The sequence below is a fragment of the Equus przewalskii genome, chromosome 19 (assembly GCF_037783145.1).
Source record: "Equus przewalskii isolate Varuska chromosome 19, EquPr2, whole genome shotgun sequence".
NCBI lineage: Eukaryota > Metazoa > Chordata > Mammalia > Perissodactyla > Equidae > Equus > Equus przewalskii.
The window spans coordinates 32,497,558-32,512,007 of NC_091849.1; the positions used below are offsets into that span (position 1 = coordinate 32,497,558).

A 14,450-nucleotide genomic window follows, 5' to 3' on the forward strand; every position below is an offset into this window, starting at 1 on the left:
ATTTTCTCCTCATTTTGGGATCCTAATTTGTACCAGATTTATGAAAAGAAAAGGAACTTACTGATAGGTACTGCTACATGTGCTAAAATCCAAACAAAAATTATTAGTATGGGTTGACACTAATGACAGAATAGACATTGCTAATAGAAGTCTTACTCATACTGTTTCAGATAGGAACTTTTGGAATGAAAAGGAAGAGCAAGCCCCAAGTTTTTTTATGTTACTTTAGTCACTCTTTTCCAGGAACATAGTCGTTATTTTCCTTTTATCATCCAATTTTTCTTGGAAATTGAAATACCATAGAACTGGAAAAGCCTCATTTCCTTTAAATTTTGCTTCCATTTTCATTCTACTCCCTTTTCTCATTGCTTACTCTTTCATGAGTTTTCCCACTTTTCTCTGTCATGTCTACCTTATATTTAGCTGAAAATATATTCTTTTGTTGAAAAGTCATTAGAGCCAATCCCAAGAGATTTTAATCTCACTCAATTATTTCTGTCAATTTTGTTTTCCAAATATTATTCAGTAATCCAAGAGAGAAGAAGTTGGTCAATGTGTATGCAAAGATCAGTGAACAGGAGCAGTTCCAGCACAGTCAGAAATGAGGATAGACTTCGCTTATCCTGACTCCCTCCTCAGGTAATAGTATATGATCTCCATTCTGTCATTAACATGAGTCTTTTTAAGTATGTAAAGTGTTGTTTGTTTTTAGTAGGACATTTTAACTTACTAGGAAAAAATCAATCATGTTTATTTTTTCCACCAATCTTTGTGGTCTATGCTTTTGTATAAAATCATAAATATTCTAGCAGGATTCTGATGGAAGAGTGTGAAAAAAATAAATGTCAGTCTTTCTGTTGGAAGGAAAACAGCCATGTTTAGGCAAAAGTCCACAGCGAGCAAATAGAAATATCAAACAGAAAGGGAATTTCTTAGAATTTCAAGATTCCTTAAAGTGGATACAGAGAATTTGGCTTTCGTTGATTCTGTTTTCAGTGAGTGAAGACAGAAATATACTCTTAAGTACTACTAAAACATATTTTTCAGATGCAAGAGCTCCATTTCTAGAAGTGGGAGAAAACTACCTTTTCTTCCTCTTCTCAACTTCTCTGGATGAGAAACATTCCAGGAATGTTTAAGTTCATATGTAAACTCTGGGAGGGCAGTATCTTCTATTTTGGTTGCTTCTGTATTCCCTGTGCCTGGCACATGGTAGGCCCTCAATAAATATGTATTTTTTGAAGGAGTAAGATATCAATTAATTTAACTTTGCCAGTTCATTTTTTTGTCATCTCCTAATTTTTTTTTCTACCAAAGCATTTATAAACTCTAATACTAAAAATATTAACAGCTAGCATTTTTTTTCCCCATAAATGACAACTTACAAAAAATGTTCAGAAGCATTATTTCTAATTCCAGGTCACCTGTAGCCAGCTCATTATTTGATTTGCCATCTTTGGGTTTTTTACTTTCTAAAATATTCATTAGTAACTTTAGAGGAAGTTATTCAATATGAAAACAAAAGAGATTGCAACTTGAATGTCAAGATTTTACATGTTCAGAAAAGGATATAATCAGTACAGGAACCAACCCCAGAATTGATGAATAAATATAGGACTTACTTGGCTCTTCTTGTCTTACTGTGAAAAAGAAATCAAATAAATAAATGAGTGAGAAGTTTATGGATGAAGAACAAAATTACTTCTTAAACTCTATGCTGGAAGCTTTAGAAACAGGACTTTGAGACATTACCAAACTCTAGTTAGAATCAGTTAAATTTAGTGGGAGAATAAATATCTTCAGATTATTCTGCTCAAGTCCCTCTTAATTTGGGTGCCTTCTTGGAAAGAAAGGATAAGAGTGGGATCATTGGGAGAGGCTATTTCTTCCTTCTGATTTCTCTCTGCTAATTCAAACGGGTAAGATTTTGATGCCACTTGTGCTTTGTTGTCTTCTTCTTCTCTTTCCCATCACTACTTTGGAATGATTGTACTGATTTATCCTGATCATTACTATGATTCCTGTTTGCTAATTACTGTTCTTTAGGTTAATTTTAGAAAGGTTTCTCTTTTCCCTCATTAACATAAATATCTTAGGGCTAGGCGACCACATTTCACACCATTTGACTCGGGTGGAAGCATTGCTTGACTTTAGAGTCTGGTAAACAGACCTGGATTTTGAATCCCAGCCTCTGCTGCTGTTAATTGTGGGATCATGGGCAATAGTGTCACTGTTTCCTTCTCTTTAAAATAGGAATAACAATACTTATCTGATATAATGTATATGCATATATAAAGCCCTGAGTACAGTGCCTGGCACATTGTAAGTACTTAATAAATATTATTTATTATTATAGTACCACGTTAAGTACTAGTTAATTTCAATTATAGCCTCCAAATGGACATTAATAGTTAAAATTGGAGCAAGCTACTGAAAATAGGAATAGGGAGACAAGAAGCTAGAAGGAGAGGAATGCTAAAAAATTAATAAACCATAGAGTCAGAAATATGAATCTTAAGTCTTAGTACATTTACACTAAAAACAGGGCACAAAAGGGCCTCTAGATACTATAAGAAACTAATGATAACAATAGAATTGATGAAAACATGGGACTTACTCTTAGATTTCTCAGGTCTTGCTTTAGTAAAAAAGACAAACAAATTAGTGTGCTTGTCTGATGAAACAGACACATGTTTGCATTGATGTCATTTCCAGTATGAGCCTCACACACTGAATAGTAGTGAAAAGAAGGAGGATTAAGCAGAGACCACTTTGTCCTGGGAATGTTATGGAAGGAAGGGTCCACAGCTAGTGATGGAGCTCACACTTCCCTTTCCCGTCTATCTGATTGTATGAAATCAGGAAATGTGTAACGTCCCACCTATTTCAGTTGAGCTACTTTTCTGGTCCTCCTTTGTCACTTTTTTCTCCCAATCTCCACCCACATTCTTGACCTCTGCAGTCCTCACCATTGCTCCTCACTTGATTTACCTGGGTTGTCACTCGCTTCTCTGAGAGCAAGTTCTCTTCATCAATCCCCATGCTTCGCATGCTCTCTACAAGAGCAGGCACTTAACAAATGTTTTCTGAATCAGTGAAGAAATTCTCCCTACTGCGGCCAACATCAGAATACTCCTTTCCCTCTGTTCTCCTCACGCACCCATTAGTCAGGAAGATTTTGTCCTTGCAAGTGAAATAGGTATCTGGCATGTGAAGACCGGCAGTGTTCCCTGCCACACAATGCATGAGGGTGAACAAAAGAGAATGCTGGAGGAGGGATGATCATATGGCATTTTGTGCCTAAGCCCTGGCAGGATTTTAGCTGTAAGATTTTGAAAACTTGGTGAGGCTACGAATAATAATTTCAAATTTATAAGGAGTTTTCTATTTGCAAGTAGTGAAATAATTAGTACACTTTTGGGCTAGCTTGTTCTTTTGTTCTAGGAAATCACTGGAAAGGGGCCAGGTATGAAAAAGCAAAGCAGAGAAAAGCAAAGATTTGAAAAGGAGATATTTGATACACGATGACTGAGTAACCAAACCATTCCATTAAGTATGAGAAAACCTACATAGAAGAAAACTACTGTTTTCTAAGTAGAAATTTGGGTTGCACTAATGTTGAAAACGTTCTTTGAGTGTGTAAACATGTCTCTGGTTCTGTGTATATGTGTTCTTATTCACAGATGACTAAGCAGAAATTTTATTGAAATATGAAACTGAACTCAAGCTGTGTTATTTTGGGGCTCAGGTAACAAGTATCACTGTGGAGAAGGAACTCCTCATTCCTCATGGAACCCAGTACTGTAAAGCACTTTGAGAATCAGTGGCTTTTTTAGCATTAGAAGGCAGCACTCTTGACGAAGAAGGGCATTAGCTATGAAAGTAAGTGGGGCTCCTTCAAATAGCCTCATGGACAGTGGATAAAATAAACCAGAGAAGTTCTGATAGAGTAGTGGGTGAGGCTGTGTAGTCACTCCCTTAGAGTTCCCAGAGCTTAAAGGGACAGGATGCATTGCAAGAAGGGCTGGATCTTTTGCAGGTGGACACACTGGTGGTCCACAGCCAAATTTCCCATGACAGTGTGCCTCCTTAGGGCTTCACAGTATATTTATTTTATTTCATATCTTTTCATTTTGCAATATTTTAAAAAACACTTGAATAATAATATCTCAAGAATCAATAGTCATACTACCTATAATGTAATATTTATCGTATTTGTTCCCAATTTTTCTTCTAAGAAAAAAATATTACAGAGATGGCCAGAATCTCTTTGAATCACTGGTCCCAGGTTCATTTCCTTCCCTCTTCTCTTTGGAGGCAACCACTATGATGAGTTGAGTGTACCCAATAACTTTTAAAGTACTTTCTTATATTTGTGGATCCTTAAGCAATACGGTGGGCTTACATAGTTTTTGGCTTTAATTTGCATATATTATCTTTTACTGTCATTCTATATCTGCAAATGTCATTTTGCATCTGGCTTGTTTCATTCAACACTATAGTTGGGATCTTTCTTTGTTTATACACACAGACACACATAGGTAATTCATTTTAAACTGCTGTGTAGTATTCTGTCCTATGGGTATACATTTTATTAATTTATTCCTGATTTTTTATTATTGAAAATGTCACAACAAACATTTTTGTACATGTCTTCTTATGTACATATGTAAGACTTTTCTTTGGTGTTTATACTCGGAAGTAGAATTCGTAGGGTATGCACATATCTAGTTTAGATACTGACAAATTGCTTTTCAGACAATGAAGAGAAGGAGTTCTCACTTTATCACACATGCCAATAAAAACCTGAATCTTGTCAGGCTTTAAAATTTTGGCCAATATATTTTGAGAAAAGTAGTATCTCATTTTTACATTGCATTTTTTGATCATTACAGAGATTTAGCAAATTTTCTTATGTTTATTAGACATTCAGTTTCCCTATTTTGTAAACTGTTTATTCTTATCATTAAATCATTTAATTTCTTTTCTTTTTCTTACTGATTGGGGATTTTATATATATATTCTTAATGCTGCTAACATTGATAGCTATGCATACCACAAACATTTTCTCTCAGTCTGACTTCCTCTTGTCTTTTAACTTTGTGCATATTATGTTTGGTCGATATGAAGTTTTGAATTTTTCTTGGTCAACATTTATGTTTGGTGTTTTCTGGATATATATTTTTTATATATATATATATATATATATTTAAAAACCTCACTCTTTATCTAAGAACACAAGTTTATTCTGCATATTTTCTTCTAATAGTGATAGAGTTCATTAGAGTTCATGTTTAGGTCATTAATTGGACTGGACTTTTTTTAAGGAAATGAGTGAGGTAGAACATTTTTTTTTTTTTACATAAGGATACTCAATTGACCCAAGACCATTTATTGAATTTCCCATCTGTTATGAGATCAACTTTGTCATATAAGAAGGATCTGTCTCTGGGAAATTGATTTTGTCCCGCTGATTTTTTTCCCACCTCCATTGAGATATTAATGACATATAACATATGTAAGTTTAAAGTATGCAACTTGATGATCTGATACATGTATGTATCATGAAATGATTACTGCAATAAGTTAGTCAACATCTCCAACTCCTCACATAATTACCATTTTTGTGTGTGTGTATGCTGATAACATTTAAGAATTATTCTCAACTATTTTCAAGTACTGTATTAAGGGGCATATTTAAACTTTTTTCTGCCACCTAAATTTTTAAAATTTCTTTTTTATTTGCTTTCATTTTTTTCTCTTTTCTTGTGTTCTTTTGGATTAATAAAGTTTTCTTTGTCCTTTTTATTTTTCCCAATGGGTTCAGAAGGTGTGTGTTGTATTTCTATTATATTAACAGTTGTCTTATTTTTTATTATATGTTTATTTGCTATTATTTGCTTGGTTTTATCTCAAAATGTAAACTCTTTGAGTGCAGGAACTTTGTCTTTTTTCACTGCCATATTCTCAATGCCTAGGTTAATGCCTGGCCTGGAACGGGCACCAAATATACGTTTGCTAAGCGCATTAATATCTTTGAAGATTTTAACTTTCTTGTTTTAGTGCTCTTCACATTGCTATAGCTATATTTCTCTCAGTTGGAATTCTACAATTTGTTGGGGCTTGTGAAGTGCTGAATTTCCTCATACATTTCATATTTTTTGGTAGTCTCTTATTCCTTGGGAGTTACCATTGTGGATATTTTATCTTGTGAATACTGTTTTGTGGATCCCTTACTGTGGGGAGTTTCGTGGTTGCTATTGCCCTAGCTACCTGAGATCCATCACTGAAGTGGATCTCAACGTTTTTGGCTTTGGATTCCCACACTGCATGGATAACATACTTCCAGCAGGGCTTTGTGCCCTGGGCAGATTTAGGTCTGGATCCATGCAGGTGACTTTGTTTTCATGGCTGGGGCAAATGGGTGAGGATGTTTTGGCTCTTCTCCTTGGACAGGCAGTGTATTTTCTGCTCCCAGCTTAACTCGGGGAGGCCCAATTCCACTTCTCACCATGCTGTGTCCTGAGGCTTTGGCTGCCATCTCGTAGTAGGTGTTGAAACTCGAGCTCTATTTCTGAGGTGAAGCTGCTACCTCTTTTTCTCCTCTTCCCTCACCTTTCCTGCCAAGAACTTAACTTTAGCTTCTTCTCACAATGCATTTCTATTCAGTTGCTGCCCCTTGGAAATCATCCCCCTCCACAGTTTTTATGCTTAAGCTTGGATATGTATTTTTAATTAAAAGTTAAATTAGCAACCAAGATCAAGCCAGACAAAAAGAAGGTGGCATATTCCCTAGTTCCTTTGGCATACATTTTGTCCTCCTCCCAATCCCTTGGGTCTTGGATTTTCACATCTTTTTCCTGCCCATCCTCTCTGATGCCTCTACTGAAAAGGGCACTATTCATTCAATTTAGATTCTGGATTATAATTTCTAGCTGCAAAACCAATAATCCTTTCCGCTGACCTCAAGTGGCCCTTGGTCCCCGTTTCCAGTTATAAGGCCTGTGCGCAAACATGGATAACTGACGTATCCAGCCTCATCCTTGGGGTCTACATCATTGACTCTGTAGACTCAGTGTTTTCATCTGTGCAGTGAGAATATTTAGCTAATGAGCCTCCTTGCTCAGGATTCAGAAAGGATGTGTAGATGGGAACTTCAGAGGGACACTAGCTCATTCTGTGTTAACGGTTTCAATTCTCCCTCCTCAAATACCAATCCTTGTGTCCTAATAGTATTGAAATTATTAAAAGGTTATTATTATAAAAAGTATATTCAGAATGTGTTTAGATGGAACTTTTGCGGGCAGATAAGCATGTTTTCAATCTGTCTGAGTGATCCAGATGTCTGTCATGTTTAAAAATTGAGAAATTTTACCTAAAATCTGGATTAAGTGAGATGCTTTGGCAACTCTAGATCTGCATTCTTGCCTGAGAAATTGGCTGGAACTGAGCAGCAGCCACCCTCTTTAGACTGTACATGACCTCCCATTCTCCACAGTTCCTAGGGGTATACCCAACCTTATTTATGTAAGCTGTCTGGGCTCTGTAGGCATCTGAATTTTTTTACCTTGATAGGAATTTTGGGTTTTAATAGTAATGTGATTTAATTTCAATCTGAGGAACCCAAGGGATATTGGGGTTGCATAAAAGTCATTTGTAACATAGGTATGAGAACCAGATTTGAATTAGGGAAAACTGGGACGTAGTGTGAAAGGTGGCTTCATGAATTCTATATTAAATATCACCATTGTTGGTGCTTCATCTGGCTTAAATATTGAGTTGCTGTTGGTGTCTGTTACCTGGGAAAATGAGTTAAGAACTGAAATAATGGGAAATCCTACAGTTATAAATCAAAAAGTTTGTCTTGCAGTCCTAACCTAGAAGCTTTTGGGTAATGTGGAAATAAACAAATATAGAAACACGAGTCTCAAGATTTTGTGCCCTTAGAAATACCTTAGCTCAGAAAAAGTCTCACATATACAGGCTGAGAAGTAAAGAACTTACTTGAGGTTCTCTGTGAAATCACTAAAAAATAAGCAAAAAGAAATCCATGTGATTTTTCTTAAATAGAAAAAACAGTATTATCTAATATATTCTGCTGGTGTCTGTGATGGGAAGACTTAGGTGGGCATAAGAAGAAAGCATCCCAAACAACTCTATAGAGTAATTGCAATGTAAACTTAGATGTAAGATTAAGCAGTGAAGATGTGATGATGAAGTCAAAGGCACGGTTTCCTTAAAGACCCTCTTCATTTATTGGACCTGAACAACTTTGGGTATAGTCCCAGCTAAAGACCACTGGATCTTTCTGTTTCCTTTGGATAGCACTGTAATCTTTGAGGGAGCCCTCAAGTTCTCTCTCCATTTAAACATCATTTTAGACTTCTTGTCTGCTCTCAAAAATTTTGCCTACCTCTGTTATTTCATAATATTCTTCAGTTTTTGTGGACAAATGCTAGCTTAGTCCTTCTTTTAATCAGTATTTTCTTAAACTATTTGTAATGTAGGGAAAGCTGAGTAATAAGGAAGCAAGAGAGCAATGAGAAATTCAGATCACTTTAACAGAACAAAGTCCTTCAGACTTTGAAGACCAAAGAGAACCAAAGTAGAGAAACAGATGTCATACTTACTCATGGGTGCCAGAGGCAGACCTAAAAAAACACCAGATTAGATATCAGTGGATATTTGTTTGAAAGGAACAAGATTCTTTCTAAGAAGGCATATTCGTGTAGGAGAGAAGCCTGGTAGCTTCATAGAGCCACATAGCTCTTTATTCAAATTATGGTTATATGATTATGCATTCTTGGGCAAGTATGTGGTCTCAGTTTCCTAGCCCTTACAAAGAGATCAATGGAATTACTTTGAGGATTAAATGGGATAATGTAATTAAAGCAGTTATATAGTTCTTATCACAGAGGAGGTGCAAAGTAAATATATGTTTAAAATCAAGTAAATGTAAGTTTATTTCATAGGGAGAGAAGCTGCATGAGCTGAAGGCAAAGGAAACTGAGAGCTGTGAGTCTCAAATTGCTGCATAAGAGTTAGAAAAGAGCAGAGCAGTGACAGGTCCATAGGTCTTGTAGAGAACAACAATAACAACAACAGGAAACAGTAGAGAAAGACTGAACTTACCTCTAGGCGTTGAAGGTGGACCAGCTGAAAGACAAACAGAGAAGTATCTTTACAACCCTTTTCTCTCTCACTATTTTTTTTCTTTTTTATTTAGAGAGTTCCCTCTTGGTAGGTCATTATAACGATAAGGGAAATGTTCCTTTGGTCTTTGTTTACTTTTAATATAAATCACGACAATTTGAACAATTAGTGATTTCCAAGAAATCATTAATAACAATAGAATTTTGACCATGGGAAGGTAAATGCTTAAGGAAGTATGTAGCCTGTGCCCAGAAATCCCAGCACTGCCAGGGAAAGGAGAGGTTACAGGACCCCACAGTGAAGGAAACGTGGGAAGCTTTACTGAAAGCATGTGGAATTGATCCAGCTGGAAAGCAGAACAGAGAAAATTGCTCTCTCTTTTTCCTCTCTTCCAGGTTCATTTTTTTTCAATTTGTGAAGTTCCTTGTAACATATCATTTTTAATTGCTGGAAAACTTTCCCTTCTGTATTTTATTTTTTATGTAAGTCAGCGGAGTTTGATTTTTTCCATAAAATTATTGAAAACCTTGGAGAATTATTGTTAAAGTGAAAGCAAGATGTCAAGGAAATAGGAACTTAAAGTCCCTAAGATCTCTATAGGTCAGGGAAATTTTCCTCAGGTATCTTGGAATTCAAAGGTGAAAAAACAGACCTGGTAGGGCAGGAGGTACAAATGAAAAACTGTTTTAGAAATTTCTTATCCCCTTTTTTCTCTCCCATCATTTTTTTCTTTTCTGTAGACAGTCTGTTATTGGTGGTCTTTATAACTAAGCAAAACTTTTTTTCTCCCTTCTTCATCTTTAGTTAAATCAGTAGTGTTACAACTTTCCAGTACATCATTAATAACCCAGATGGGTTTTGATAATGAAATAGCAGAGACCAAGATGTACCTCAAGCCCTTTGCATCCCAGTATGGCCAGATAAAGACTCTTGGACCCCACTAGAAATCAGTCGAGCCCCGTGGCAGTGAATCAAATAAACACACAGACTTAGTGATTGTGTGAAGAGTTGATCCCATTGAAAAACAAGCAGAGAGATTTCTTATTTCTCCCTTCCTGTTTACTCTCCTATTCATTTTTTCCTTTTGGCAAATTTCCTAGTGATATAACTGCTTGAAAAGTTTTTCTGGTTAGAGGCATTTGAATTTTCCAGAAAATTTATAATCAACTGGTGGAATTCTGGATAACGGAGAAGCAAAAGGCTAAGAAAATTCAAGTTCCTGTACTGGAACTCTAGTTCCAATAGACATCGCTGGACTTTGAAAATGCACAGCAGAGAAACAAACACTTGCTAACTGCTTGTATAGATGACCCAAGTGGAAAACAAAAATATTATCTATATATTTTTCTCCCACTCATTTTGTTCCCTTCTGTATGGAAAGACCCTAATTGGCAATCTTTAAAACCATGGAGAAAGTTTTTCTGTGCTCTTTAATTTTTAAATGACTCGGTGAACATTCTAGAAACTTATTAATAACCCAGTGGAATTTTGAGTAATGGAAAAATAACAGTTCAAGGAAATAGGAGCTTTAGCTATTGCAATCTCAATGTGGATGGATAAATTTTGATTCAAGAAGATCTGTTAGACACTGCTGGAGACGATTGAGTTTCATCATGAAGGGAGACAGTCAAACTTACAAGAGGAGTATCCTGTAGCTGAAAAACAAAGAGAGAAATCAGTGCGGAAGTCTGGTGAAAGAGGGCCTAGTTTTCCTGCTACTCTTCCGTGAGAGATTATCAGAAATGGCAATGGAGGGAGCATGAAACCATTGTAGATATTGTAGTGCACTGTGCTGGGGAATACAACCGCCATCATGCCTTGGGGGATTCTGCCTCCTGCTTAGTCTGGGAGGCTGCAGGAAAGAGAGATGATTTCTCTCTTCCCTTTTGGCAGTGACTGGTAGCTGCTTAAAATCCTACAGGGGGCTGGTAGTGTAAACTGTGTTGCCTTCACCTTTCTTCTCCCTATTTCTGCCATCATGTGCAAGCTTTCATTCATTAATACAAATATCCTCCCTCCCTTGTTGGCAAGTCACAATAAACTTCAGATAGTTTCCTCTGATTTTTACATTTTGGGTTATTAAGTGGGGTTTGTATTCCCCTCAATTCATTTACTCCTTGGGGGCAGCTAGATAGTAGAATAAGAAGCAGACAGAGAAACATGAATTTCTATACCTACAAGACAGAAACAAAGGATTTGAGATCATGTAGGAAGCCGAAGGCAACTAATAACGTAACAGGCATGGAACTTACTGGTCATTTCTGAAGTTTCAGCTGGTGGAAAAGTGGAGGGAAAAAAAGGAGAAATCAGCGTGTGTAGAACCAAGAGAACTCAGTTCTCTCATGGTGGGCTTAAAAAGGGTAACTTCAGAGAAGATGCAGGGAGCTCTAAAACCTGCCTGTTAGCTCAGTGCAGTGTCTGGGCTTAAGCACCTACCCTTGTGCTTCGCATCCTCAGGCTTGTTTCTGCTGGTCTGGGGCAGGAGAGGGGCCATAAGGTGAGGCTTCATCCAACCTTTCCATTCCTTTCAGGGATGGTAAATGCTTGAAACACTTCTATAGGTTCATAATATCTTAAACTTGGACTTCTGTGTACTTTAGTCTTTCTCATTTTCACTAATCTTTCCTACCTGACCTTTCAATTGATTTCAAAAGTTTTCTTCCCACTCTTCTTTACTAGTCTCATTTGGAGCCTTGTTATTGTTAATTTAAAAAAATTAATCAGTGCATTTTGCACACTTTCCAAATCACTGGTAATTTTGGGGAAAGCTAGGAAGGAATAAATGTAGCAATATAATTTTCATTTATCCATTATTATATTTTTAAAACCTTTACACATAGGAAAGAGGGAGGTAAGCAGGGAAGAAAAGAAGGGAAAGGGAATCCAAGTACCCATATAGATTGTCTGGCATATGGTGGCTATTAGGGCATTTTGGGCCAGATGAGACCCTTCCTTTAGCCACAGTGAGATCCTCTGAGGTAAGCTGGCTTACATATTTTCCCTTATAAGAATTAGGAGAACTTCCAAGGCTGTAAGTCTTGGTGATAATCAAGATTGCTGAGAAAGGCCACCCTGATTTAGAGGAGTAGTCGATAAAATAATGGCTCATATTCATCCACAATAAGAAGGGTATTTAGAACCAGCATTTAGGGCAGGCAACATCCAGTTTTAGTGGTCATAGTATGATTGTGTGGGAGATTGCCTGCCCTCTTCACATTTTGAGATCCTTTTCCCAAGACATTTTGTAGGACTGTAAACTCCACAGCACCAGAGACCAAATACATCTTCTCTTTCTTATTCATGAATTTATCCCCAGTGCTCAGCTCAGTTTCTGATACATAGTAGGAATTCAGCTAGTTGAAGGAATGTTTGAGTACACCTGACTTGCCTTCTGATAATTTCCTCCTGTTTGGCTTAAACTTTGGAACGCTATCACTTAATTTCCAGATTCAGAATTTCCTGTGACCTACAGTTGGTTTTGACACTAGCTTTGCCCTACCTAGTCACAGTATGAGCTCTCCCTTCACTCTCTCCCCCTTACGGTTTGTAGTTGCCTGATGCTTCTGCCAATTCCTGTAATTGCAGCCCAACTACTGTCATATCCTGTTCCCTGAAGCTCTGTGTGTGTGTGCGTGTGTGTGTGTATGTGTGTGTGTGTTTGTGTTGAGGGGTGTTTGGGGCAAGGGGGCAGGAGAGGACATGAGGAAAGAGAATGGCCTTGAGAGTTGAGAGAGAAGACTGAGGAACTCCGGGTAGACTGGATCCTGAGTAGTATGCCTTGGTAGACTTCCCCCAGGAAACTGGGAAGAAGATTGTTGAGACCTCAGTCTATTTAAATTTGATTTATTTTCTCTCTTTTACATTTAGTTTTTAAATTTGCCTTCCTTTTTTCATTTTCTATATGTTAGTTCCATTATCTTTGAGCAGACCCTTTATAAACTACAAAGCACTTCAGAACTGGAAAACTGCTTTTATTCTTTCTTTGTTACTTTAGAAAGTCCAATATTGTTATAGAAGCCATCAGGACCATATCTGGGGGAATTTTCTTATTCTTTTTCTTTAAAAAAAATAATCCTGGAGAATTCTCAGCAAGTGGAAACTGGGAAGCATGAAAAGATGTCTAAAACCATTGTTCTTATGGCAATAGATACATTTAGGACAGGGAATAGGCTCTCTAGACACTGTAGAAGATCAAAGAATACCAGGGGAAAGAACCAGATAAGGGACTTACCACTGGGTCCAGTATATTGTACTAAAAATAAAAACAAACATAAATTATTGTGGTTGTTGAACATGAAAAACACATGTACCATTGATGATTTCCAAAGGAGACCAGTGAAAATGGTTTCCCAGGAATTACTAAATTCCAGTTTTCAGGATTAAATACTTTTTATTGCACTGCTGCTGGACAGTATAAATTCTCCATAAGAATCAGATCTTCCTCTAGGAGACTTGTAACCCTGTTTTAGTTGGAAGGATAACCACTTTATTCTTGCCTCTCACTATAGGTGCTTGAGGTGAAATTTTAAATGTGTTCCTTTCTCTCCATCTTCCTCTGTCTTTTCTTCCCTCATCTCACTTTTGTTTCACTCTCTCAGCTATCTTTGTTTTGTCTTCTTCCTCGTTTCTTATATCCTTCCCCAGATTCTCTCTGTTGCATCTTTACTTTGGGATGTTCTTCTAATGATTATTGACAAACCACTATAGTCACTATAAGAAAAATGTTATACTATTTATTATGAATTTGAGTATATAAGAGTTGAGATATATATATATATATATACAGGCAACTTACCAATAGGTCCTGGAGTTTGCACTAAAAATAAATCCAAATTGGCATATTAGTATGGGTGTTCAGATGAAGAACAAATTTTTCTTTAATTTTATTTTAGGGGTGGGGCTTTGCGAGGTAGAGTAGAGGAGAGGAAGTGATATCAGTAGTGAGATCATTAGGGAGAACTAATCCAGCTATGTTAACTACAGAGGAAAAGAGATATTTAGCTTATATTGCAATATTTCAGCCTCAGGTGAGGGTTTCTCTAGGATCCTTGTCAACCTAGGAGACATTAGGGGAAGTTTAAATTTTATACTTACCTTTCTTCTCAGTAACAATGGAAGATACCGCTTTTTCACGGGACCACCCTTGTACTAAAATCTTTATTTCTGACCAACTATTATGTTCCAGAGGTAGGCATTAGGGTAGGAGATAAAGATCCAGTCTTCTCACAGCTTCCAGCTTATTGGGGAAGACAGAGCTGCAACTGCTGCTTTGATTAGCTTTAGTGCCCATGGGCAGA

At 36.9% G+C, this 14,450-nt stretch overlaps 1 protein-coding gene across 1 annotated transcript in view; it reads right to left on the minus strand.

The window, feature by feature from the left end:
- Positions 1 to 14,450, minus strand: part of TSBP1 (testis expressed basic protein 1) — a 69,438-nt gene that overhangs the window by 23,320 nt on the left and 31,668 nt on the right. Inside the window, exons 15-24 of the mRNA XM_070583905.1 lie at positions 13,949 to 13,969; positions 13,385 to 13,405; positions 11,406 to 11,426; positions 10,791 to 10,808; positions 9,133 to 9,156; positions 8,631 to 8,651; positions 8,005 to 8,025; positions 2,618 to 2,638; positions 1,623 to 1,640; positions 62 to 82 (exon numbers count right to left, since the gene is read on the minus strand). Of these exons, the coding sequence (XP_070440006.1) occupies positions 62 to 82; positions 1,623 to 1,640; positions 2,618 to 2,638; positions 8,005 to 8,025; positions 8,631 to 8,651; positions 9,133 to 9,156; positions 10,791 to 10,808; positions 11,406 to 11,426; positions 13,385 to 13,405; positions 13,949 to 13,969 (207 nt within the window). The remainder of the gene's footprint in view (positions 1 to 61; positions 83 to 1,622; positions 1,641 to 2,617; positions 2,639 to 8,004; positions 8,026 to 8,630; positions 8,652 to 9,132; positions 9,157 to 10,790; positions 10,809 to 11,405; positions 11,427 to 13,384; positions 13,406 to 13,948; positions 13,970 to 14,450) is intronic.